General features: G+C 41.0%; 1 protein-coding gene across 1 annotated transcript; it reads left to right on the forward strand.

Annotated features, from left to right (window-relative positions):
- The first annotated feature begins 424 nt into the window (after positions 1–424).
- Ppp1cc (protein phosphatase 1 catalytic subunit gamma) lies at positions 425–19868 on the forward strand. Its single transcript, XM_076852461.2, has 8 exons — positions 425–676; positions 11392–11523; positions 12440–12670; positions 15459–15563; positions 17009–17232; positions 17441–17575; positions 18499–18559; positions 19475–19868. The coding sequence occupies exons 1-8, from the start codon at positions 622–624 to the stop codon at positions 19543–19545; spliced, it is 1014 nt and encodes a 337-aa protein (XP_076708576.1). The 5' UTR covers positions 425–621; the 3' UTR covers positions 19546–19868.
- The last annotated feature ends 6055 nt before the right edge of the window (positions 19869–25923 follow it).

Raw genomic sequence — 25923 nt, forward strand, 5'->3', positions numbered from 1 at the left:
CCACCTCACCCCACACTTATCTTAAAGGGTAAATTCCAGGACCTCCAAAATGCCTCGGTGGGCTCTCACGTGGCCAGGTCTGTAAACCTCTGGCCTCTGCGAGCAGGATCTACCGAGGGATACAATCTCATTCTCACAGCGCACAGCAGCACTTCCTCCCCTAGCACCAACTCCCGCGAGCAACTTTGCAACTCACGCTCGGGCCAGGGGGCCTATTTGTTCGGCCCGTTTGGCGGAAGGATCCCGCGCGCGGGAGAGACGCTCAACCGTCTCCTCCGCCTCCCGCGCTCTGGCCCCGCCCCCTCCTGCGCCCTGGCCCCGCCCTCTCCCGCGCGCCCTACGGCCCATAAAGAAGTCCCGGCCGGGCCGCTGCACTCCCCCGCGCGCATCCGTGCGCCGCCCGAGGCTGGCTGAAGAGTCGGCGGCCATTTTGTTCTTCTCGTGGTTCCAGTGGGGAGAGAAGGAGGAAGCAGGGAGCGGGGCGGCTGGGGGGGGACCCGCCGCGGCTGCTGCCACCGCCGCCACCACCGCCTCTGTGCTCGTGGCGTGGGAAAGGAGGTGTGAGTCCCGGGCGCGAGCCGGCGGCGGCGCCGCTGCGGGAGGGTCGGCGGCGGGAAGGCGATGGCGGATATAGATAAACTCAACATCGACAGCATCATCCAACGGCTGCTGGAAGGTGAGGGGGGCGGCGGACGGAGCGGCGCGGGCGGCCGCGGGGGCTCGGGGCAGGGCTCGGAGCCGGTTGGGCGGGCGACGCCGCGGGACCGAGCCCCGCGGAGCGACCGGCCGGGGCGCCGCGGCGGGAGGCGGCCGAGGTCCCCCCGCCCCGCTCATTCATTGCACCGGGACGCAGCCGCCCCGCTGCCGGGAGGTTTGAAACTCCGCTCCCCACCCCCACGTTTCCCGCCGCTCCGCCGCGCACCCGGCCCGCCGGGGGCAGCGGCTGGGGGACCCGGCCCGACCCGCCGCACGGCGCGCTCCGACTTCGGTCCGCGAGCTCGAGTTTCCAGTACTCGTCCTCGCAGCGATTCGACCGTGTTGTGGGCTCCACCGGGCTCGGCGGCGTGATGGAGAAGTGACTCCTATCCTGCTGGCCTTTGCTCTTTAATATTTCGCCGTTCTGAGCCGGAGGGACCCGTGTCTTGCTAGTGGGCGACGCACGTTCACATCTCCCGGGGATGTGACACCCCTTCCCCTTCGGCCCCCCGCGGCTGTTAAATTGTCTGACCCTGGCGCGGTCTCCGCGCTCTTTTCCCGAACGTGCCTCCCGACGTGAATCCCGCGGTGATGACAGTGTGGTCATCTGGCCAGCGCCGGGTTCGTGATTATCACTATAATCACTACTCACGGTCTTCAGCGCTGTGTCAGGAATTCTTTTTAAGCACTTGGTTCAGTTCTCCCGACAGCCTTGCGAGGTAGGTGCCTTTATGCTTTAAAAAAAAAAAAAATTAGAAGAAACTAAGACACAGAAACGAAGTCGACCAAGGCCACACAGTGACAGCAAGGTTTCAAACCCAGGGAGCCAGGAGCTAGAACACCCAGGGTCGGAAGGAGGAAGTGTCCATGGTAAGGAACGCTCAAAGCGTTTAGTTTTGGCTGACCTGAGATTTGTGAGGTGCTTGGCATTTGTTTCTTAATGAGATGGGAGAGGGAAGCTGAATTGAGCAGCCCTCGATTCAAGACAAATGCTAACCTCTAGCAGAATCCAGGCACGTCGCCTTCTTGATTTGGACACTTGATGAAGTGACCTGGCCGAGTTTTAACTTATTTTGCCTTTATAACTCTCCGAAAAATATTGTTAGGTTATGCTGTGAATCTTGGAGTTGTGAGCTTGAAAGATTGGGCAATTCTGTGAAGTCAAAACAAAACTGAAAATGTTTTCTCCTTATTCTGCGTATTTTTCCCTTTTGAACTTTAGTTTTTAAAAAGCACCCCCCCCAAAAAAAAAAGAAAGAAAGAAAACTCCACCTAAATACTGTTAAGGACCCCTGAAATGCCCTTGAAATGTTGCTGCTATTTGTGGGTGAAAACTTTGTCATTCATTCAGTGCTTGGCATTTACATAAGAACCGTATCTTTAATACTAGTTATTTCAGTTGTTGTTATATGAGGTAGCAGTTGGTCAGAAACCGATTACAATTGTTTACCATAGAAATGAACTTTTCATTGAATATTTTAGTTCTAAATTTTGAAAGTTTGCACCTCTAGACAAGGATATGATGAGTGGGCTTTGTTTCTCAGAAAACAGGGGAAATTGGAATGTATGGATTCAAAATATTGGAACGTTTAAATTATTGTTTGCCTTTAACAGTCTTATTTCACTAATCTTTGAAATCATGCTAGAAAATTTGCTGGGTAAATTGGTTCATCTTTCATTTCTTAAGAATTCTTTTGTACTTGAAAATCAGATTTTTAAATATTATTGAAATTAATATAGGAAGGCAGTGCAATTAAATGCCTTAGGAATAGAGAGCTGCATAATATATGTACTTAAATTCCTTTTTCCTCATGGATGCTAAATTGGCAGAGGAACATTTGAAGGTGATCGTTGAAAATATATGATCCTACAAATTAAGAGGATATTGATAATTTTGTAATTTGGTAATGTACCAAAAGTCTTTTTCCCAAAACATTTTCAGTAAGATTTAAGTGATTCTGAAAAGGAGATAATATGATTTTTGTGACCTTGTTAGGCTTTTATACACATTAAAAATTGTTAATCTTGAGGACTGTATAAACTAATTGAGAAGTGACTCAGGAATAGAACTGAAAAGGTAACTCAAAAGTGAAGTCTTATTTAAGAAGAACAGCACGTTGGTTTAGTTTTTAAGCACTTGCAGCTCTGCAGTTCTTTAAACGAGGTAGCTTTTTGCAGAGGCATCACCTCTGCGACCCACTTTGGCAGCCTTTATCCAAGGTCTTCCTTGTTGATGATAAAAGCCTTGAGATTGTTACTCCTTAGTATAACTGGTATTAGTTAACTGTTGAAGTAACTACACAATAAAATTTCAGAGATTTGGGCTCGGGATGTGGCTCAAGCGGTAGCGCGCTCGCCTGGCATGCGTGCGGCCCAGGTTTGATCCTCAACACCATACAAACAAAGATGTTGTGTCCACCGAAAACTAAAAAATAAATATTAAAAATTCTCTGTCTCTCCCTCTCTCACTCTCTCTTAAAAAAAAAAATTCGGAGATTTGAAGAGAAAATACACTATTGACTAGTCTGATACTCTGATGTGTTGCACAGAATGGAGATTTGGAGCAGTTTTACTTTTTAAACCCCCCTGGGAGAAGAGATGGCTGGCTAGCGTTTTCTTGCATTGCAGTAGTTGAAACTCTCCCTGGTTTGCAAGAAGCATCTCAGCACTAACAAAGGCCATTGTCTATCTGCAAGGCTGTGCAAAAGACTCTACTTAATTGCCTGACTTGCTTTAGTGATTTAAATATGACCTGTGCCCAGGCCATGGAAAGTGTTAACCAGTTTAATCCTCTGATCCCAGGGTGTTTTTGAAAATAGTGTTCAGATACTCTGAAACTCCAAAATCATTTAAATGATCAATGTGTTTGACTTTTGGTGGAATACGAAACATGGTTCATATTACAAGCAGCAGTTCCTGGACCTAAGCATAGTAAAGGACAAGCATAATGTTTTTTTTAAATATTTTATTTTTTAGTTTTCAGTGGACACAACATCTTTATTTTTATGTGGTGCTGAGGATGGAACCCAGCGCCCTGCGCTTGGCCAGGCGAGTGAGTTACTGCCACATCCCCAGCCCCAAGCATAATGGTTTTTAAAAGTTATTAAAATGCTGAGGAAAGAAAACAAAAGTAGTCTTTCCTAATGAATACACAGATTGTTGACCTTTTTTTTTTTTTTTTTTTTTTTTTTAAAGCACAGCAGATGATTTGAACAGTGCCATCCAGTTGCATATTTCTAATTCCCTAACTGTTGTGAGCCCCTGCCCTCTAGGGTGTCAGTTGAATGTCACTGTATTGCTTAGGAGGCAATGTACTCTTGGAGATGATGTTCAGCAGCAGTTCAAGACTCTTGTGGTACTGGGGATTAAACCACTGAGCTGCATCACAGCACTTTTAAATTTTTGTTTAAAGAGCCTGACCTTGAGTTTGGGATCCTCCTACCAACAGCCTTCCAAGGAGCTGGGACTATAGGCATACATTACTGTGCCCACCAGAAGACCTTGTTTAAAAAAAAAATCACACAATCAGAAGGATTGCACTTCTCGTGTCTTTGCTTGTCAGTAGTAGAAGGCAGCAGTGAAATCTGAAGCATCATTCAGGTCATTCTGTTGTATGAGGGGAGATGGGATACACTGGAGCCAGAGACCAGGCATCTCCTTAGAACCAGAAAGGGCCATGGGCCCAACCATGCTTATTCAGTGGTAGAAGTTCACAAGTCTTTGAAACTACATCCTTTTGTGACTTGTGACCTGTCCTACGAAATGCCTATCTTGATGGTGAGGATTACTGACCCTGGAGCAGGGAAATGTTTTGTGTTGTACAGGCTCGAAGTTTCATTTAATTTATAGTTGGGGCTATTCATAATTATGAAGGAGATAATACTGTGGATGAGAATTGCATCGTAGGTGAGGAAACTCCAAAGTCTTATTCAAGATAAATATGATTGATTTCATTTCCTTGGAGCTAGAAATCTGGGATAAGTTGTGTTTTAGGATCAGACCTCTTTAGCTGAAGCATGGGTCTTGAAGATTTATATGAAATCTTTAGTTTTTCCACTAAAGTAGGATCTAACAACATCCCTTGCCTAGCAGAGAGTGGGTGTCACTGATGTTAGTCTTAACAGCAATGGAAAACTGAAAATATAGGAACAAATATAGAGTATGTGCTCTGAATTTTATTAAAGTGTGCTGTTAGCCTGTGAAATTTTTTTTTTTAATTTTTTATGAGTAGACTTCCCCTTAGGTTTAGAAAACCATTGAGAACAGTGAACAGTGTTTTACAGGTGCATCCTGACTTAAGAAAATTGTGTCATCTTAAAGCCTGAAGTACATGTAATATCAGCAGTTGCAGTTGAGATGGGAGTATGTGGTATGGAAATAATTAAAGTGGTCAGAAAGTGAAGGTCTGCCTGCTGGAGATTTTGCAAAGAAAGAAACCAGAAAATTCTTGATAACATTTTTATGGTTTATGTATTTTGAAGAAAATCACATGGTGATTTGTAGGAAAGCTTAATGCTGCAGAGATTTAGGATTTTGTGATTGGATTAAGGTCTCTTCCCTCCCAATCTGTCATAAATACCAGTCTGTATCATGAAGAAAATAAAGAATTCACTCAAGTAATATATGATTTGGGAAGGAGGGTGCTGGGGATTAGAACCCAGGGCCTTGTGCATGCAAGGCAAGCACTCTACCGACTGAGCTATATCCCAGCCGTGTGACTTTATCTCTTTATTATGGCTTATTCTTAAAATTGCCACCAGCTTGGATAGGATTATCTTAAAACAGCAAAATATGTTGAGTCACTTTCATACTGATCATGCCATTCTTAGTTTCTGAAACATAATTCAGCTGGGGCTCTTTCTTGTCTATGTGCTATTCCTTTAATATGACATTTTAACAATAAGCACCTTTATGTGACAAGGAGAATGGCTTTCTCTTAATTCCTCATAAATAAGCATTAAATGGCAGTGTAAAGTAGTCCTAATTTTCTTCCATAATTTCCATCTCTTCCTTTGTTGCTGGGCTACATGAAAAGTTAACTGCTGTTTTTGAGAAAAGGCTGGCATTGCAGATAATCTTTCTAGTTTCAAGATTTTTTTTAATCAGTTTGGTTTTGATAATACTGTGTGAAAGTTTTTTGACCTACTGAAGACAGTGATTTACCAAGTAGAAAAATGTTTCTACATAACAGTGTTTGTTATTAACAGCCGAAATGCATTTTCCTAAATCTCCCTTTCTAGCCAGATAAAAGAAATGCTTGTACTAAAAAGTCACATTTTAAGCCTGAATTGGATTTATAGATAGGTAGATAGATAGTTGTGTATGGAGACAATATCTTTTATGTATTTTTAAATGATGCTGAGGTTCGAACCTAGTGCCTCACACAGGCTAGGGAAGCGCTCTACTACTGAGCCACAATCCCAGCCCCTGAGTTGGTATTTTAATGTATTGATCAGTAATGTACACATGTTCACAACTTTGTTTCTTTTGTGCTTGGCACTGAGATTTCTGGAACACTTTTCAACCAGAGAATGGCATTCTTACTCATTGAACATTCAGTTGTTGAAAATACTTTACTGTTTGAACTGCTTACTTAGGAAGTTATGATGTGACAACCCCTTGAATTTTCTACCTAGGGTCTCCTTTTTGTGTAGATTTCTGTTGTGTACAGAACACAGGGATAGTTTTAAACCTGGAGGTGAATATTGATGTTTATTGAACAGAGCTTAGATGTTTATAGTTTTCTTTGTAGCCTGTAGCAATAAAATAGACATTTGAATTCTCTTGGTATTGTTTTTATTTTTATTATTATATATTTTATTTGCTATATTGGGGATGAAACCCAGGGAGTTCTACCACTGAGCTCCCAACCCTGTCTTACTAAGTTGCCCAGACTGACCCTTAATTAATTATCTTCCTGGAAGTGGATGGGATTACAGGTGTATGTTGCCTTGCCTAACTGGACTTTATTTGTTGAGAATGTAAAGTTCGTGTGCAAAAGGACAAGATTTTTCCCTATTCTGTTTCCAGGGTATTCCCAGCCTCTAACTCAGTCTGGCACATAGTAGGTGCTCAGCAACTATTGTGTTGAATGTTTGAAATATAGTAAGTATTAATTGTCTTAAACAGTCTCTATAACTAAGTGCTTCCCCATTTGTAAGAATGCATTATGGTTTTGCATCCCATAGCAAAGTTTTGAGTTATAACTATATTGGGGTTTGGTAGTTTGTCCTATAATAATTCCCTTGTTTGGAAGCTTAAGGTAGAGGGGTGATGTGGAAACACTACTACACCTAGAGGCCTGGTGTCTTTATAAGCTTTGGCCTTGAAACTAAACTCCAGCCTCCAAAATGAGATGATAATACCTAACTTCATAGCATTGTTGAGAGTATTAAATGGCAGTGTAAAGCCCTTTAGCACAGCATTCAGCAGAAACAAGTACTAAGTAAATGTTAACTACAATTAATGTATTTAATGGACATTGCAAGTAGTGAAGTTGATTTTTATGTTACTGACTAATTTGACAACTTTTAGGAAATAGCTAAATTCCTACAATTTTAGGAAATACCAAATGGGGCTGCCAAAATCCATTCAGAAATCCTTTTAAAATTTCAGAGTAACCCTAGCTACATGCAGTGGTGCATCCCTGTAATTCCAGCAACTTGGGAGGCTGAAGTAGGAGGATTGCAGAACTAGGCCAGCCTCAGTAATTTAGTGAGACTCTTGTCTTAAAATTAAAATTCTTAAAAATGGGTATATAGTTCAGTGAAAATGCTTCTGGGTTCAATGTCTAGTTCCAAAAACAAAAAACACCAGAGTACCCCTAAATTTCATGATTATAAAAAAAACATACCAGTGAAGTCTGGTAAGCAAATTGCACTATTCACTATTACTTTGTAATTTTATTTAATTCGTATTTATTTTTGGGAGGAGGATACTGGAGATTGAACTCAGGGGTACTCCATATATATATTTTATATATATATATAAAATATATATATGTATTTTTTTTTTTTTTGTACATTGTTTATTGACAGGGTCTCACTGAGCTGCTTAGTGCCTTACTTTTGCTGAGGCTGGCTTTGAACTTGCCATCCTCCTGTCTCAGCTTCCTGAGCTGCTGGGATTATATATGACTTTGTAATTTAAAGTGTTGTTTTGTTTTTATGGTTTGGGCTAGTTGAAAGTATATAGACTAGAGTATATGTTAATTTTAAGGCAAAAGTCATTAGTACTCAAATTGATCCAGACTTCATACAACATTTTGAGCATCTGCCATGTATTAGCACTGCTTGTGCACACTACATAGCAAGAGCATTGTCCTGGGGTTTATGTTCTACCAGGGGAGTCCAGGTGAACAGCAGACTTCACTGGCAGTTATAATCCAAAGTACTGAGTGGGGTGGGTGTTATAAGAGCAGTTCAGAAGTGTGGTACAGGCTGTGAGGGGAAGGAGATACGAGGAACAGGCTCTTCAGGGTGAAGGGAAGTCTGGGTGGAGTCCTGGTTTACCAACTGGTGGGAGATGGTTTGGCAGAGTCTCATACATATATGTGTGTGTGTGTGTGTGTGTGTGTGTGTGTGTGTGTGTGTGTATATATATGTTTTTCCCTGGGGTATTTGTGGGGAATCCATTTGTTATTGTAGGTGTGGGGGGGAATGCATCTAATCTTCACTTCTCATTAAGAATAATTTTAAAATTCTTAATAGTATTGCTTTTTAGTAATCTCTGAACTTTCCTCAGAATAAATAGAAAAACAGTAAGAGAATTAAAACTCTGGTAAACTTATGTTTAAAGGTGGCAGTAGGAAGCTTCCAAAGCCAAGAAAATTTATTTCAGCTGCATTGATTTAATCTGATGGCATTACTTATTTTAACAGCAAAGAGTGGGCCACTCATTCACAAGTGTGGGACTGTGCTAAAGAAAATTCACTTTGAAACCAGAAGCTACTAGGAGTTCCCTCCTAGCCAAAAATAAAGTTTCTTGCTGGGCAGTCTGCCCGTTTCTGGCTAACTTGTGGAATCACTAGTGATTGGGATTTTTCAGGCCAGCAGTGCAGGATTGCACTATGTTTCACCAGGAATGTGTGCTTGTGCGTGTGTGTCTGGGCAGAAAAAAGAAACTTGTGGTACTTGTGCAAAAAAAAAAATGGGTTTTTTTGCTCATTTGCTATTGTATTACATACGTGTCTTCTTTGTATCTTCCTTCAAAGATTTTTATCATAGTTCTTTTCCCTCTCATTGCTTCTTGTTTTATAACATTTTTTAATCAGAAGCTGTCAGTCTTTTGTTTAGTTATTTATTTTGTAGTCCGAAGTAAAATGGTTTGCCCAAACCCCTAGAACCAGTACCAATCCAGAAAGTTTAGGATCCTGGCTGGCTCCCCATTTTCTCTTCATTTTATGCTTCAGGAGTTTTTCCTTCTCATCCCTTCCTTTCTTATCTTTCATTGAGAAAAATAACACCACTCTACACAATGCCATTTCTGCTTCACTTGTTTCTTCAGAGAATTCAGGGTTTCAGTGGCTGCTAGGCTGAAGGATGGCTTCACCTAGGACAATATCTCCCAAATCTGGGTTCAACTCTTGTAATGGAAAAAAAGATTCTTACTAGAAATCAAGTTTTTTACTTAGATTTTTCTTATTACCCTGTATTATAATTATTTAGCTATTTGTGGAACAAAACTACACAAACTGGCTAAACTTATTGCCATTATTCAGCTTTTAAGCCAGTGCTTTTATAATTTTGAATACAAATGATGCCTCCAGAACCAGTAACATTTAAATTATTAACATGATTTAATCTGATGGCTTTTGCGGTTTTGCTTAAACTAAATCACTTGATATTGGGTTTAGTGATGGAAAGATGCAGCCTTAATTTCTCTTTAGTCAGGCCCTGTATTTTTACTTTAATTTTAATCCAGACAATGCCTATGTGCATAAGTCTTTTGTACCAAGTATAAAAACTTGGACTCAAACACATTGAGGATAATCAGGCTGTGTATGTCCTCAGACTCTGCCAGCAAGTCATTTTGCAGGATTGCCCGTTTCATGAAGGGGCCACTTCATCACTATAAAATTAAGGTACATTTAGCAGTTCAGTGCTATTTAATCTGTATTTAAGGACTTTCTAACCTGTTACAGCTGGAACCAAAAGAAAAGTTTCTCATTACTGCTGCTCCCTACTTACTGATAAACGAGCTGTCACAAGGCTTCCACTTCAACAGTGAGCAGAACTGAGGGCTCTAACTCCGCATGTAGGAGTTTAGGATGCTTGTGTTGTGGGATTTCTTTCTCCCACTGCTTTTTCCAGATTTTATTTATTTATTTTTGATAGCAGGGATTGAACCCAGGGGTGCTTAACCCCAGCCCTTCTTAGTTTTTGCTACAGAATCTCACTAAATTGTTTAGAGCCTTGCTAAGTTGCTAAGGCTGGCCTTGAGGTCCTCCTGTCTCAGCCTTCTGAGTTGCTGGGATTACAAGTGTGTGCCCCCGTGCCTCTCCCGTTGCTTTTTACATGTTAAGATGACCAGAAACCATTCTTCCAGCACATACTGACATCCTTCACCATATGCGCATGATTATAAACGTGAATTCAGACCCAGACATTGCATAAAGTACATACAGTGAGCCTGTGGCATGTTTGGAGAGTGGGGGAGTAGGATGGATTGAACCCAAGGGCACTTTATCATCACTGAGCTATGGCTACAGCCAGCCCCACTCCCCTCTTTTTAATCCTAGGATTGAACGTGGGGGTACCTAGCCACTAAGCAACATCTCTGGCCTCCTTTTTTCTTTTTCTTTTTTTGGTAGTTGTAGGTGGGCAGATGTTCGAAGTCCTAGATTCTGATCAGGCATTAAAGTCATGCTCTTTATAATACCTTTATTTTATTTCTTTATTTTTATGTGGTGCTGAGAATAGAACCCAGTGCCTCAAGCATGCTAGGCAAGCGCTCTACCACTGAGCCACAGCCACAGCCTTCCCTATCCCTTTTTGTTTTTTATTTTGAGGCAGGTTCTCACTGAGTTTTGTGGGCTGACCTCGGATTTGCCATTCTTCTGCCTCAGCCTCCTGAGTCACTGGGCACCACTGCACCCAGCCTGTGGCATTTTTTTAATGAGATGGAAACAACACATACACTTTTCATAGGTAAATCGGAGACCTTTGAGATCTTGTGGTCCTCTGAAAAACACTAATGGGTAGAAAATTCTTGAGTATTTCTCAACCCACATTTTAAAATAAGCAGTTCTTAGGACAAATTTGGTAACAGTGAAATCTGTCATTATTCAAAATAACTATTATTACTGTCGTGTTAGCAAATGCTAATTTATAAAGCTGGAGAAGACTGGTGACTTAAAGAGCTGCTTCAGTGACAGGGCACAGGCAAACAGGGCTTGGAGGTGGAACTATGGTAGTAAAGATAGACCCTTAGAATCCACACACAGGTGACTCTTGCTTAGGATGCTATTGAGGAGTCTTAGTTGGTAGAGGAGATGCAGCTAAATTCTGAAGTCCTAGATTCTGATCAGGCATTAAAGTCATGCTGTTTATAAGTGTCCAGAACATCAAAACTGTCAGAAAGCTACTTAACCATGTTTTCCCCCCATCTTTATCTAAAACTTCTCAGATACTTAAAATGATTTGTTAAATTGTATTTTGATTTGTTGGGCCTAATTGAACTCTTTCTACCCTACAGTGAGAGGGTCCAAGCCAGGTAAGAATGTCCAGCTACAGGAGAATGAAATCAGAGGACTGTGCTTGAAGTCTCGTGAGATCTTTCTCAGTCAGCCTATCCTACTAGAACTTGAAGCACCACTCAAGATATGTGGTAAGTTTTGACAGACTAAGTCATCCTGGGCTACAGGGATGAGTCGAGGACATGTTGATGGCCTTGTATTAGCTAGTAGAATCAATCCTTTTTATAACCTGGAAGTACGTAAATAGCTTTATAATAAATGTCTCTAATAGACTTAATTTACTTAGGTGTGCTTTGGATTTTTGTAGATTATTTCACTGAAGGAATATAAACATCGCAAAAGAAAAAAAAATGAAGCTAAGAATGGAAGAATTGTGGAGAGCTCTAAATTACGTGTGTTGGATAATAATTCAAGTGTACAGCAACACTTATACCTTAAAAAACAGAATTTGCATTTGTACTGGATTTGTCCTTATACTATTATTCATAGCAAAAGCAGATGATCTATACACACTATAAAACTATTAATTTGAGTAATAATAGATTCTCTAGCATATTTGACTACATAGATAAAACATGATGCATGTTTTTAAAGTGAAGTACTCTTGGTGACTGTCTGGCTAGGAGGACTTGACAGCTGAATGTAGTGGTGGGTGTGCTTTAATTCCTTGGGAGCTGTGGCTTACTAGGAGCTCAGAGCATCTGTTGACAGGAGTTACCCAGAGACTCAGCTGTCGGAGATCTGATATTGATCGGCCAACCTGAAAGGAAAACCACGTTACTTTGCTCGAAGGCATGGCAAAGCATAAAACTCTTTCCACAAAGTAAATTCTTAATTAGTTGAACTTTATGTGAGTTCTGGACACATACATAAACTACAGTTAAATATGATACAAAATTGAAAATTAGTGTATTGATTGTCACTTTAAGCTCTTGTCAGAGGTCAGTACCATTGTGCAAGGAATATCTAAAGAATGCCTTTTAAAAGCTTTGTTAGTAAGTTGAGCTGTAATATGATGACACTGCTTAACCACATTCTTGTCTCCAGGTGATATCCATGGGCAGTACTATGATTTGCTTCGACTTTTTGAATACGGTGGTTTCCCGCCAGAAAGCAACTATCTGTTCCTTGGGGACTATGTGGACAGGGGGAAGCAGTCACTGGAGACTATCTGCCTCTTACTGGCCTACAAAATCAAATATCCTGAGAATTTTTTTCTTCTCAGAGGAAACCATGAATGTGCCAGCATCAATAGAATTTACGGATTTTATGATGAGTGTAAGTACTTAAATTAAGATTCTTTGTCTATAACTGAACTGTAACATATGAGTTTAGAATTCACTGAAACTATTCGTTTCCTTTGTGTGTCTAGATTTGCCTTTTTCTAGAGAATATTTCGTGTAAGTGGAATCTTGCAGTATATAAATTAATTTGCAAAATTTGTGTTGTAGTTGTCTTTTTTACTGGTGATTAAGGAATCCCAACACTTGATAATGTAATCTTGGGATCAGTGAAAGGTCATCATCGTGACCCTCCCCGCCCTGGCAGTCATGACCTGTAGTCTCAGAACATGTTTTCCCATCTCAGTCATAGGAGGGCTACTGAGCTGGCTCATTTGTTAAATGTGCTCCCATAGAGAGGGTACACTTGTAGGACTGGTGCTTCTATAGCCACCTTTTCACACCGGGGTGATTGGTTGGTCCATGATCCTTGAGATCCAGTTTATAAGATGAGGTGGGAGGGATCATCAAATAGAAAAGTCTGTAGGTTCTTGACTGCCAGTAGTGAGGAAGACTGTTAACAGTGACTGTTCCAAAGAATTACTGATAGAGCAGTTACTCTGCTTAGGTGGTGAAGGTGAGAGACAAGGATTTTTATCTCTGTTAACTCAGCAAGTACTTTGATAATTTTGTTGATAAAGTTTCGATCCTGATGGTTTCTTTGTTGTAAAATATGTCCTAATGTGATGATAGGCTGCATCGGTTTAGGTTTCTATTTGATGGAGTGGTCTTCAGAAACTGATTGAGAAAATCATGTTGGTAGGTTTTGACTCCTGTTCCGTCCTCCAGACATATCTGTAGACCTTAGGCCCAAGCTCCCCTCTCCTGGCAAGCATATATTCACCATCCAGCCCACTTGTGGGCATAAAAGTGGCCTTGACACAAGTAACTTCTATTGGATAGCTTACAGATACTTTTTTTAAAATATTGATAATTTTAATAAAATGAAAAGTTTTATTCAAATGTAGGTTTCTTTGAAACAATTTAGAAACCATTGCTTGAAATGATGATTTCACAGACAAATATACTACTTTTTTTTTTTTCCCTTTAATGATGCTGGAAAAGCTGAAGCATCTATTATTTGGTCAAATAGTAATGTTTATTGGTCTTTTTCTGATACCAGAGCTGTCTCCCTACAGTAACAGGAGACTATTACAGCTTCTGGCTCAGAACTTAGGATCTGGAGGCTTGAAGGTGTCTTATCAATTACATAGGCTACACCTTCGTGGAGCCATATGGTCTTAGTGGTCTTAGGGTGGTCTCCGGGAGGAAGTGCAGAAAAGAGAAAGCAGTGATCCTGGAGCTGGAGATGCTTGAAGGTAATAAAGGAAGAAAACTAAACAGATTGTTTAAAATAGAGGAGCCGACAGACAGCAAAGAAATCAGCAAGAGAAGCTGGAGTGTGTTGAGCGAAGCTGTCTCTGAGGCGGAAGAGGATTAGTCAGTGGTGGCAAATGCAGCATATAGGAAAGGGAAGAGCTCCAGGGAAGCTAGTGTCTAATTGTTCGGACACAGGCTTCAGTGGAAAATGGAGATAGAACCACATGGCTTTAAAAATCGGGGGTAAGACAGTCTGGCCTCTGTTTTTATTTTTTAGTTATCATCCTCACTATCGGAGATTGGATTGACTATGCACAGATTCCCCTTCAGCCTTTTGTAGGGAGAAATTTAAGCTTTCAGAACCCCCTAGTAAAGGAAGATACAGAACAGGCAATTAGTAGTCCCAAAGGGCAAACCATGGTCAGAGTTTTCTCCAGTTATCAAGGATTCAGGAATAGTTAAAAGAGATAGCCAGGGTTCCTCTGTGGAGGCAGAAGTGACTTATTTGTTGGGTTTGCATTGCATTTCAAACCCTGTTTAAAACAGTGCTACTTGATTTGTAGTAGTTGAGGTTGAATGGTATGGTTCAAGAAATCTCTTGCTTGGGCCGATTAGTATACACTAAACCTTTAGATGTCCCTCTGTTCCCCAGGATAGGGAAGGAAAAGAGACTTGAGGACAAACTGTTAGTTTAGGAGTAACTAGAGTTGTTGTGTATGGTAGGGCACAGGAGGTAAAGGCACCCCAACATTGGTACATCTGTGACTAAGTCTTGAACTCAGCATTAATTTTCAAGTGCTTAAAGGCATACTTCTGTCAGTCGCACTCTGAGTCCAGAATGTGTGGAATACCGTGTTCTGATGAGGGATCACCACCATCCTGTAACCTCGATTCTCTGGGGAGCATTCTGAGTTGGGATAATGTTAGGAATAGGTATCCTGAAGTACCTACGTCTGTTTTCTCCTATAATCATTGTGTCTCCTGCTACAGTAGGGGTTGCAGTTACCTGCTCTCCATAGGTTTTCATGGGAAAGTCAGTGTTAGCTCTCAGGTTTCCTCTACGGGAGACGCTGGTGATGCATAAAAAAGATGTCCATGAATGCCTATAGGAATAGGATCTACCTTGTAGGTTGAGATTGGGCAAAACAGACTAGATCTCAAACAGAATTGATACTACCAAATAATTGTTGGGATTTGATGGTAATCCTTAATCATTATTCTCGAATTCTGATTTCACATTAATATAAAATTTTAAAATATGAAAATGTGAATCGTTGCTTAAGCTCAGAGATCTCTCTGTCATGGACCTGTATATTCAATCCTCCTAAGGCCCCTCCAGGAGATTTTTTAATAAAAGCATAGTTTTGCTTATTTAAAAGATAATCAAAACTTTTCTTTGAGGGAAACTATTCTGAGAGAATGAAACCAGAAAACGGCAATCTTTTCAACCATCTAAATTTTCACAGGTAAAAGAAGATACAACATTAAACTATGGAAAACTTTCACAGACTGTTTTAACTGTTTACCGATAGCAGCCATCGTGGATGAGAAAATATTCTGCTGTCATGGAGGTATGTGGGCTGGTTTTTATTCCAAATAGATTTTGATCCCTTTTAAAAGGTGAACACTGATGTCACGGGTTGTGGTTGCATTGACTTCTTATGTTACATGCCTATTTTGTTGCAACCAGAATCAGTAAAGCAATTGATTTTGTTACAAGGAATTCTAGACTTCAACAGTTGAATTTGAAAATAGTAGGTCAGAAGGTATTTTTAAGCATAAAATGAATGACAGTTGATTTGTTGACCCATAGATCCTCTATAATGCTGAAAATGTGAATAAATTTCTCTTGATCTGTTTTTGATTCTCTCTGAACCTTTTCTTGGTTACCTCCCCAAACCCCTGCACTTTAGGCATTGGGAATTGAATTCAGGGGAGCTTTGCCACTGAGCTAAAGACAGGTGCTCACTACATTGCTGAGGCTGGCTTCAAACTTAAGACCCTCCTGCTTCTGCCTTTAGTGTAGTTGGGAATTCATTTGTGTACTACCACACTCAGCTCTGGCTTGAATTCTAAAAGCCGTTTTGCTTTGCTCGGTGTTTATGCTATGTATGGTGTAATTCAAGTAGTAATTGCAAAGAGGATTTCTTTTTGTGTCTGATCAGAAATTAAGCAGCCATCAAAGGGTCAACCATAACATTTTAATTGAGGTATGATCCCTGCCCTCCCATACTTAAACAGAGGTGGGTCAAGTTGGACATGAGATTGTGAACTCAGATGAGAATAGACTACATCTTAGCAGTTCTAGTATATATTACTGTCTTTGGACAGCAGATATCCTAAAGCTGCCTTTCACCTGAATACCTGCATCTTTTGTGCCCAGTGATGGTAACATCTAGTATACACATCACTCTATATTTTCAACACTTAACCTGGGAGGCACACAGAGCAGTAGTTTTAAAAATCACTGAACTCTTTTTGGGAGGTCGAGGGGCATATCAGGGATAAAACTCAGGGGCACTTGATCACGGAGCCACATCCCAGTCCAATTTTTTTGTATTTTGTTTAGAAACAGGGTCTCACTGAGTTGCTTAGTGCCTTGCTATTGCTGAGGCTGGCTTTGAACTCGTGATCCTCCTGCCTCAGCCTCCTGAGCTGCTTGGATTACAGGTGTGTGCCACCATTCCTGGCAAAGTCACTGGGTTTTAATTTTTACAAGGTTGTTTATGTTGAGTTATACTGTGTACTGTTGAAATACAGTATGCCCTCCAGATTAGGGCATATAGTAAATTCCAGCACATATTCAGATTCGTTTTTGGTGCTAGGGATCAAACCCAGGGCCTCACAGGCTAGGCAAGCTAGAGTAATTGTCTTGATCAAATCTGAATAAATAGAACATAGCCATAGATTTAGTTTAAACTTCAGTGTCAGAGTTATTGAGTCTATAGACCAAATGAACTGAAGTGGTAACATCAAAAACAGTTCTGCTATTTTTTTCTTCTTCCTCATTTAATAGGTTTATCACCAGATCTTCAATCTATGGAGCAGATTCGGCGAATTATGCGACCAACTGATGTACCAGATCAAGGTCTTCTTTGTGATCTTTTGTGGTCTGACCCCGATAAAGATGTCTTAGGCTGGGGTGAAAATGACAGAGGAGTGTCCTTCACATTTGGTGCAGAAGTGGTTGCAAAATTTCTCCATAAGCATGATTTGGATCTTATTTGTAGAGCCCATCAGGTATTGATTTTGACTTTTACATGTACACTTAAGCGCATGTGTGTGAGCACAGATTCTCCTTGTTGATTTTGGTGGGTAGGTATTGCTTATTTATACAAAGTGTTTCTGGAAACAACCTACAGAATATCAGGCTCAGTGGGAAACTGAAGAGTGGTTTTACTCACTTAAAATTTGCATCTACTTACACTGAAAAAATTTTCTCTCCAAGGTGGTTGAAGATGGATATGAATTTTTTGCAAAGAGGCAGTTGGTCACTCTGTTTTCTGCACCCAATTATTGTGGAGAGTTTGACAATGCAGGTGCCATGATGAGTGTGGATGAAACACTAATGTGTTCCTTTCAGGTAGAGCATGTTTTTAACATTATTCCCTTTATTAGTATGAATTATACTGACTTAAGAAAAAAATAATTGCTGCTTTCTTCCTACTGTTCATTCACTTTGAGGAGGCTAGATTTTTATTCTCCCATAACCAGGGTCTGTCCTAGTTGAGTAATGTGTGGATCCCTTTTAAAGGGAAAAGAAGTGTCATGGAACCTTTCCCCTAGTTTTGAATTTAACTGTTTGTATTGTTCTTACCAGTAGGTAAGAAATAATTCAGTGTGTTAGCTCCTTACACCTTTTAAATGGATCTGAAACCATACCACCAGTGTAATGTTAGGCTAAAACTAAGTCTCCACTTGGTGTGAAAATAGGAGTAACTGCGGTGTGCTGGGTAATTACTTAGTTCAACCCACTTTTCTCTCATCTAATTTCTACTGCACTTTTGTTGAAGTACTGTCCCATCATTTGACCTTCACTCAGCACAAAAGCATTATTTACATGTGAGCGTCTGCCTCAATCTTTTTCTCAATTGCTTATTATGATAAACATGGGCAACTTCAAATTGACCCAGTCAGAAACATAAATATAGCCACCAAAATCTTGTGGCAGTAGCCTGTTAAATGAATTAAAACAATTCTTTTACCACTTTGCAGAGGGAACTTGGAGCTCCCAGAGATTTGTGCAAGGATCTCAGGGGTTTGAGAATTTGTGTCGGTAGTGATAGCTAGAGGCACTGCAGACTTAGAATTGTGTTTGTTCATCATGCAATTGTAAGCCATCTTGGTTGTGCTAATACATGAGTGAGGGTTTCCAAGTTGTTGGGCCAGGTTTAAACATCCAGAAACCTTTTTGAGCAAAAGATTTAAATGAGGTTTTTAAGCTTATGAAGATTTTATGTTGAGTATATTTCTTAAAATGCATTGTATTTTCTTAAATCTCTTTAGATTTTAAAGCCTGCAGAGAAAAAGAAGCCGAATGCCACAAGACCTGTAACACCTCCAAGGGGTATGATCACAAAGCAAGCAAAGAAATAGATGTCATTTTGACACTGCCTAGTTGGGACTTGTAACATAGAGTATATAACCTTCATTTTTAAAGCTGTAATGTGTACTGGTCAGCCTGCTCAGATAGATCTGTGTTTGTGGGGGCCCCTCCTTCCATTTTTGAGTTAATGAATGGCATTTGCTGGTTATAACAGCAAATGAAAGACACTCCACTCCCAAGAAAAGGTGTTTAGTTTTTTTTTTTTTTTTTTTTTAATATTCCTTTTGCAAACAACTTTAATGATGGTGTTAAAGCTGTACACCCCAGGACAGTTATCCTGTCTACGGGGTAAGTGTACAATTGATCTTTTTTAAATTCAGTACAACCCATGAATAATGTAAATGCTCATTTTCCTTAGGATATAAAGAGAGCCCTAGGGTGCTCTGAATCTGTACATGTTATTGTCATAAAATGCATACTGTTGATACAAACCACTGTGAACATTTTTTTATTTTAAAATTTTGTTTCAAAGGGATTGCTTTTTCCTCTCATTGTCTTATCATGTACAAACTAGTTTTTATAGCTATCAACAGTAGGAGTAACTATCTCAACCTTGCCAGCATCACTGGTATGATGTATATTTAATTAAAGCACACTTCCCCTACCGTATACTTAAAATGATGATTAAAGCCATTCTTTTAAATGTTTGTGACTCTTTCCTAAAGCCAAAGTTTCTGTTGGAAAATGTATTGACACGCCCGTAAAAACAGGGTGGCATGGTTGTGCACACCTGCTGCCTCCTCGGGGATTCAAAAACAGGTTTTTGATTTTGAATAGCAATTAGTAATATAGTGCTGTTTAAGCTATTAATGATTAAAGTTAATAACATTTTGTACAATTTCCATATAGTCTATTCATTAAGTAATCTTTTTACAGTTGGATCAGGCCTGAACCCGTCCATTCAGAAAGCTTCAAATTATAGAAACAATACTGTTCTATACGAGTGACCGATTATGCTTTCTTTGGCCTACATTCTTTATTCTGCGGTGAAGTTGAGGCTTATAAGTCAAAACAAAGGAATTAACTTGCTATCCACCAGTTTATACAGAACTCACAGTATCTATGACTTTTTTAAACTAAGATCTGTTAAAAAGAAATCTGTTTCAACAGATGACCGTGTACAATACCATGTGGTGAAAATGAATTCAGACTTATTAAATGATGAACTTGTTAAATCTTCTCAGTGTCTATTTATCAGCACAGTACACACAGAAAACTGTTGATGGCATATTGAATAGATTTTAATGAATAAATTGCTCTGGAAACCACACTTTTCATTTTGGATTGTCTTCCTTCACATAGTCTGTTTTCCAAAGGTGGGTTGCGATGTAGTTGCTGTGTGTTTTGAGTACTAATCTGGATATAACTGCATTTCTGTAAGTAATGAGGCAGAGCTGTCCTGCACTACTGTTTGGGGAGGTGAGACTTAGAATCTGTAGTTTTCTTATTGTTTGGGTTCACTTGAACTTAACAGGTACATTTAAAAGCTGCTTTATTATGCTTTATCATTCTGCACAGTTCCTTGGTCTCTTACCCTCTGTAACTCCTGTGGAACACAATATGGTGCCAAATGTTTTTGCTTGCAGTGCTGGGGTTGAACCAGGGTATGCTATCACTAAGCCACATCCCCAGTCCTTTTTATTTTGAGATAGGGTCTCCCGTTGCCCTGGCTGGCCTCGAATTTGGAATCCCTTGCCTCAGCCTCCCAGGTTACTGGGATTACAGGTGTGCACCACGGTGCCTGACTACATTCTTTCTTTCTTGCATATGGTTGAATGTATATCAGTTTCTCACACAGACTCTGAAAGTGGGTAAAAGCAGGTCACCTGAAAAGGACTTTTTTTTTTTTTTAATATTTATTTTTTAGGACTTTTTTTAAAATGTGATGAGGGTTGATCTCAGGCCTTGTGCCGGTTAGACAAGCCCTCTATCACTGAGCTATATCCCTAGGCCCGCCTAAAATGCACTTCTGTGACAAACCATTTCATCTGTGGCATGGAGAGAAGACATCTGGCAAGGACCTGCTGGAGTGACAGTGGCGCAAAGAGAAAGGAACACATGTGCACTGGGGTCTGGCCTTCCTGCTCCACATTCTCTGACAGATGCAAAATTGTATTATTGTACCTCATGTAATAATCCCAGCCCTCTGACAGAAGAGTTTATGTCAGACCAGGTCCACACATTTTTAAACTATGTTTTGAACATTAAGAATTATTAACTAGGGTTTCAAAAGGCCATAGGTTGTAAAATGGAGCCACCCTGCACCAACCCTGGAGTGGTATCTAATTTAAAATTACTTCAAAGAATATAGGCATGTAGAATTGGTTAAGCAAAGGGCAAAACAGTCTTAGCAAGGCTGTAAGTAACTCAGCAAGGTCCTGTCTCTAAATAATAAACAAAAAAAGACTGGGGACATGGCTCAGCAGTTAAGCACCCTGGGCTTAATCCCTAGTACAAAAAAAAAAAAATCGGGAAAAGCTGAAATAATTTTGAATAACTATATGATGAGTTATCAGTGTCTACTAATCTTTCTTGTCTCCTTTATCTGCCTTTTTAACCTAGAGTTTAGACTTACCACATCCTGAGTATGTTCTAGCTGAAGGAGTGACTTGAATACTGAGCTACAGCATCCCTGGCTATAGGACAGGTAGCAGCAGCTGCCTCCTTTTGAGGCTCTTGAATGAAGTGGTGCGGTGTGCTTAGAGGGCTTGGCTCAGGTTCCCAAGCCATGCTTTCTGAGAAACCTCAGTTCATGTGTTTGAATATCTCAGCTGAGTTCTGAGTGGCACCTGCCTTGCTTTTGATGTGATACTGAGCCATGGGTAGCTAAGCATTTCTGAGCACTGCCTGTATACAGAGCATCTTTGTAGGCTTCCAGCAGATAAAAATAACTAGGTACCATGAAGTTGTAGTTATTAATGTGACATTTTAAGTTCTAGTTTTAAGTCATTTTTTTAAAGTATTCTGGGTCTCCTTAATAACACCATTGTAGTACATAGAAAAAGACAGGTGACACTGTCCTGATGTAGCTAAATAGTCCGATATAGTCCACAGACTAGTCCTACTCAGATATAGCTATAGTGAGCAGCACAGGTATTTTTCTCAAGCACCTTAAATAAGACTCGAGACTTGTTACAGAATGTACAGTAGTGGGATGTGGAATACAGGAACAGATTATTGAATGCTGAACCAGGAAAAAAGTACGGGCTTTAGACTGACGGAAGTGAACCCCATGCTTCCCAGTGTGGGCTGGGTGGGGGTTTGAAAGGGAACTTGCTTGCTGGGAAGTGATAAGATCTGCTTGCCATTAGGGCAAGGCAAACGTCAGGGTCCCCAAGACAGCCAAGGAACCACTGCAGGGACATGCTGCATGAGGAATGTTGGGATTGTTTGGGGGCAGTTTGCAGGGGAAGCATGTCCCAGAGATAAGGGTGTCAATCCAGGTAGATGGATTTAGTAGTAGAAAGGCAAAGCTGGAGATGCACAGGAGGACCAAGGAGAAATGTCTCAGACTGGCTAACTTGAATCTCCAGGGATGGTTTTGAAGAAAAATATCATTTTATTTCTGAAAATCAGACGTAAGTGTTAAGTACACCAGCCTAGACAATGCCCCAGGCTTTGGTCTCCTCACCTATAAAATAGGGACAACTAGAACACTTATATTTGATAGGCCTGTGAGGATTAGCTCACAGAAACTACATGCAGCCTGGCCTATTATACCTACTAAGCGTCCAGTGAACCTCAGCAAGTATGAGACTCCAGAAGATGAGAACCAATGGCAACCCAAAGGAACTGGAAGTTACATTAGAAAACATCCTTGCTGACATGAGCCTCAGAGGAGTAAAAAGGAAGACAGACTGAAGGCCTTCAACCTCAGCCCAGTACGGAAATTAAAGCAACTGAAAAGTCCCAGCCTCCTTGATTTAGTGTTTGGTTAGTGACTGATCATAGAGGCTACTGAGATCCACCTGATCAGCAAGACAGCTTTGGTAGCTCAAGTGTGGCATTTGGATTTATTACAGATATCGATAATTTCAAGTACAGGTGAGCATTTTAGGTGTTTTGTCAGTTAAATGAACTGTAAGTATGTTGCAGTCCAATAAAGCATTAGTTAAGTAATTTTGTAATCAAAAAGCTGATAAGCTTTTATTTATATGTGGTGCTGAGAATCTAACTTGGCCTCACACATGCTAGGCAAGTGCTCTGCCACTGAGCCACAACTGCAGCCCACGTGGCAACAATTTTTAAGTGCTTCTGGAAACAGCTTCTTGAGGCACTGCACAAAACTTCTTTAAAGTCTAGGGCTTGAAAACAAGTCATTTATCTTTGTTGATGGGACATTCAATTTGGTAGCACCAGTCAAAAAACAATATGTTCTTCTGTCACCTTCAGATACCACAAGAGTTAGTGAATGAAGCCTCTGATGAGGATCAAGAAGTTATCATTTTCCTTCGGAAAATTCTAATCATTCTAATAATTGAGTTGTAACCCAAATTGGGGGGGCTAGAATTTTCAAATTCGTTCTTATAATCCAACCTACCAGTTGTCAGTGAAATTCAGCTGTGTCCAGATACTAATTTCAGTCCTCATTTAACCAAGATGTGTATGGTGTGCTATTTCAAAACACATTCCTTTGTCTTCTAGCTGCCTAATTAGCACAGTTGCAAGTACCGTGTCTCCCAGCAAGGACTCACCCACGCGCCAGTTGTTTAGGGCTGGTGAACAAGAGAACAGTGAACCAGTCATTATGTTCTTGGACAGACTGGCTGCTCGACCTTTCCAGCAACACTGGCAAGTTAGATGGGTGTAGCAGAGAGTGCCAGGGGGACCAGATACTTTCTTGCTGAGGTTGGCCTAAGTTAATTTGCCTCAGATGAGCTCAGAGGGCTTATCACTAGCTCCTCCACTGTCTCTGAGCCTTTAGGTTAATGGGTGGCGGAGTTGATGGAGATGGGAAACTCCCCCAGCCAGGAGGGACCACTGCTGTGTAAGTGGGAAGAAGCCCAGACAGAGCACTGAGCAGGAGGCTGGCTTCAGCTCAGCTTGGCCATCTCTCGATGTTTGTCATATGGCCTTGAGGTATTTCTTCTCAATCCTAAAATTTGCTGCAGTGCAAATAGCTTGTTGGGTGCACATTTGGGTCACCGTGAGTGGTACATTTTATATTGTTTTTAAAGTCCATTATCTCCCTCAAGTCAGTATTACTTAATTCATAACTATCACCTCTGCTTTTGCATTTATAGAATGAAAACATTGAGAACAGTTATCTGCCTTCTCTTCCCAACTCCACAAAGCTGAGATTGCTCTAAATTCTGTTCACACTTTTTTCCAGGTGGAGTCCTTCAAACAGACCTGTATTCAGAGGCCCTGTGAATACAATGAATAAAGATCAGGCAGCTCTGTTTAGAAGCAGGGGCCGGGGGCTCATCCCCCAACAGCTTCCACCCCACCAGCTGAAACTGCTATTACTCTAAGAGGGATGGGGCTGCCACTCATTTGCCTGTGTTTGTACCAGAGCTGGTCAGATGTCAGTTCAGTCACGGAGCCCTCACACCTCGGGGGGGGGGGGGGGTGCATTGCCCAAGACTGAAGGAGCTCAAGAAATCAGTCACCTTCCGAGCTGCTGAGCTGCTGTTCATTTCTTGGCATCGTATTAGGTGACTCAGCTTAGGAAAGCCTTCTGCAGATTTGACAAGGCACCCTTCAGGAGGCCAGGGCTTTTCATGAAGGGGCTTCCAGTGTGCCCCACCTTTTGGCTGTGTGTAATTTAATTATATTTTAATATGTGTGTATATATGATATTTTATGTGCTATATATTTTATATACCGTATTTTTTGTGTCTTTTAAAGTACTTTATGCAAAAGAATAAAACACCCACATACCCACTACCTGGGTTATGAAATGGAATATTACTGGTATCTCAGGACACCCTCTTTACCTCCCAAATTACATCCTTACCCTCTCCATTCAAAGCTCACCACTGCCTTGAATTTTATCATTTCCTTTATTTTGTATGTTTATCCCCAAACAGTATTGTTAAATATTGTCAGGTTTTGGGCTTTATAGGAAGAGAACTACACTGTATTATTCTATGAATGCTTTCCTTCAGCATTTATTTTTTAGAGACCCATGTTGTCTTGCTCAATTCCCATTTTATGTGGTTTTTTTTTTTTTTTTTTTTTTTTTAAATTTTGTTGATTTCCAGGCATGGTGGCACATCCCTGTAATCCCAGTGACTTGGGAGGCTGAGGCAGGAGGATTGGAATGTCCAGCCTCAGCAACTTGCTAAGAGTCTGTCCCAAAATAAAAAGGGGTGTTGGAGATGTAGCTCTGTGTTAAAATACCCCTTGGTTCAATTCCCAGTACAAAAAAAGATTTTTGGGGGGTTGGGTGGCATTCAGCATGTCAACAAAACAACTGCAAGTTGTTGAGTTCACATTTGACTTCAGTTGAGTCACATTTAGTTTTAACAGAAAGATTATTATATAGAAGCTGCATCAGAGATAACTTTAAATTCTCAGGCCGTTTATACCCCACACTGAGCTGGGCAAGTTTAAATGGCTGTTGAAGTTATCACCAGAACAAGGCAATTGAAAGACTCATGTCTTAACATGTGCTAACTATACAAGAAGACACTTTTCAAGACCAACCTTACACATCCTTACATTGCAATATTTTTGTTGAAAAGGAGTGAATAGTGTACAGGTGCTTCATAGACGAGGGGGGACTGCTCTGGAAGTAAACTGAACCTCTTGGCCGCCTTCTGTGGTGGTCTTCCTCTCCTCTCCTTCCTCCAGCATCTGGCTCCCTGCAGCCCAGGTGTCGGGGTGGCCCCTCCATTCAGCATCCTTGCCCTGGGCAGCAGCATCATCCACACCTTTCCTGGTTTCTCTGCAGCTCCAGTCCCAGCGTTAGTTTTAGGGTGAAACTCAGAATAGAATGTGGAAAAAGCCATAGGAGGTCTCTGGGTCCTCATCTTTTTTGTTTTCCCTGCAGGAGGGATCTAGGTTTTCATTCTCTGCCACAGGCCTGCCCGCCTTTCATGACTTCTCATTTTCCTTTCTCTTTAGCAGACGTGATCTTCCTCCTCACCAAGCGCTTCCTAAAAAAAACTCTTGAGGGTTTGATAGAAGCCTGGGGTGCCTCCAGCCCTCCTGGCAGATGTGCCCAGGACACACGACTCACCCTCGTGGGCAGTTTGCCCTCCTCTCCCTGCTGGCCCAGGCTCTCCATGCCATGGTTTTGAAGAGTAGGGAGAAGTCCCCCTTTCTTGCTTTTCTTTCCCCCTCCACTTCTCTCTAGTTTGAAGTTACATTCTTTACCA

Source organism: Callospermophilus lateralis, chromosome 1 (assembly GCF_048772815.1).
Source record: "Callospermophilus lateralis isolate mCalLat2 chromosome 1, mCalLat2.hap1, whole genome shotgun sequence".
Classification (NCBI taxonomy): domain Eukaryota; kingdom Metazoa; phylum Chordata; class Mammalia; order Rodentia; family Sciuridae; genus Callospermophilus; species Callospermophilus lateralis.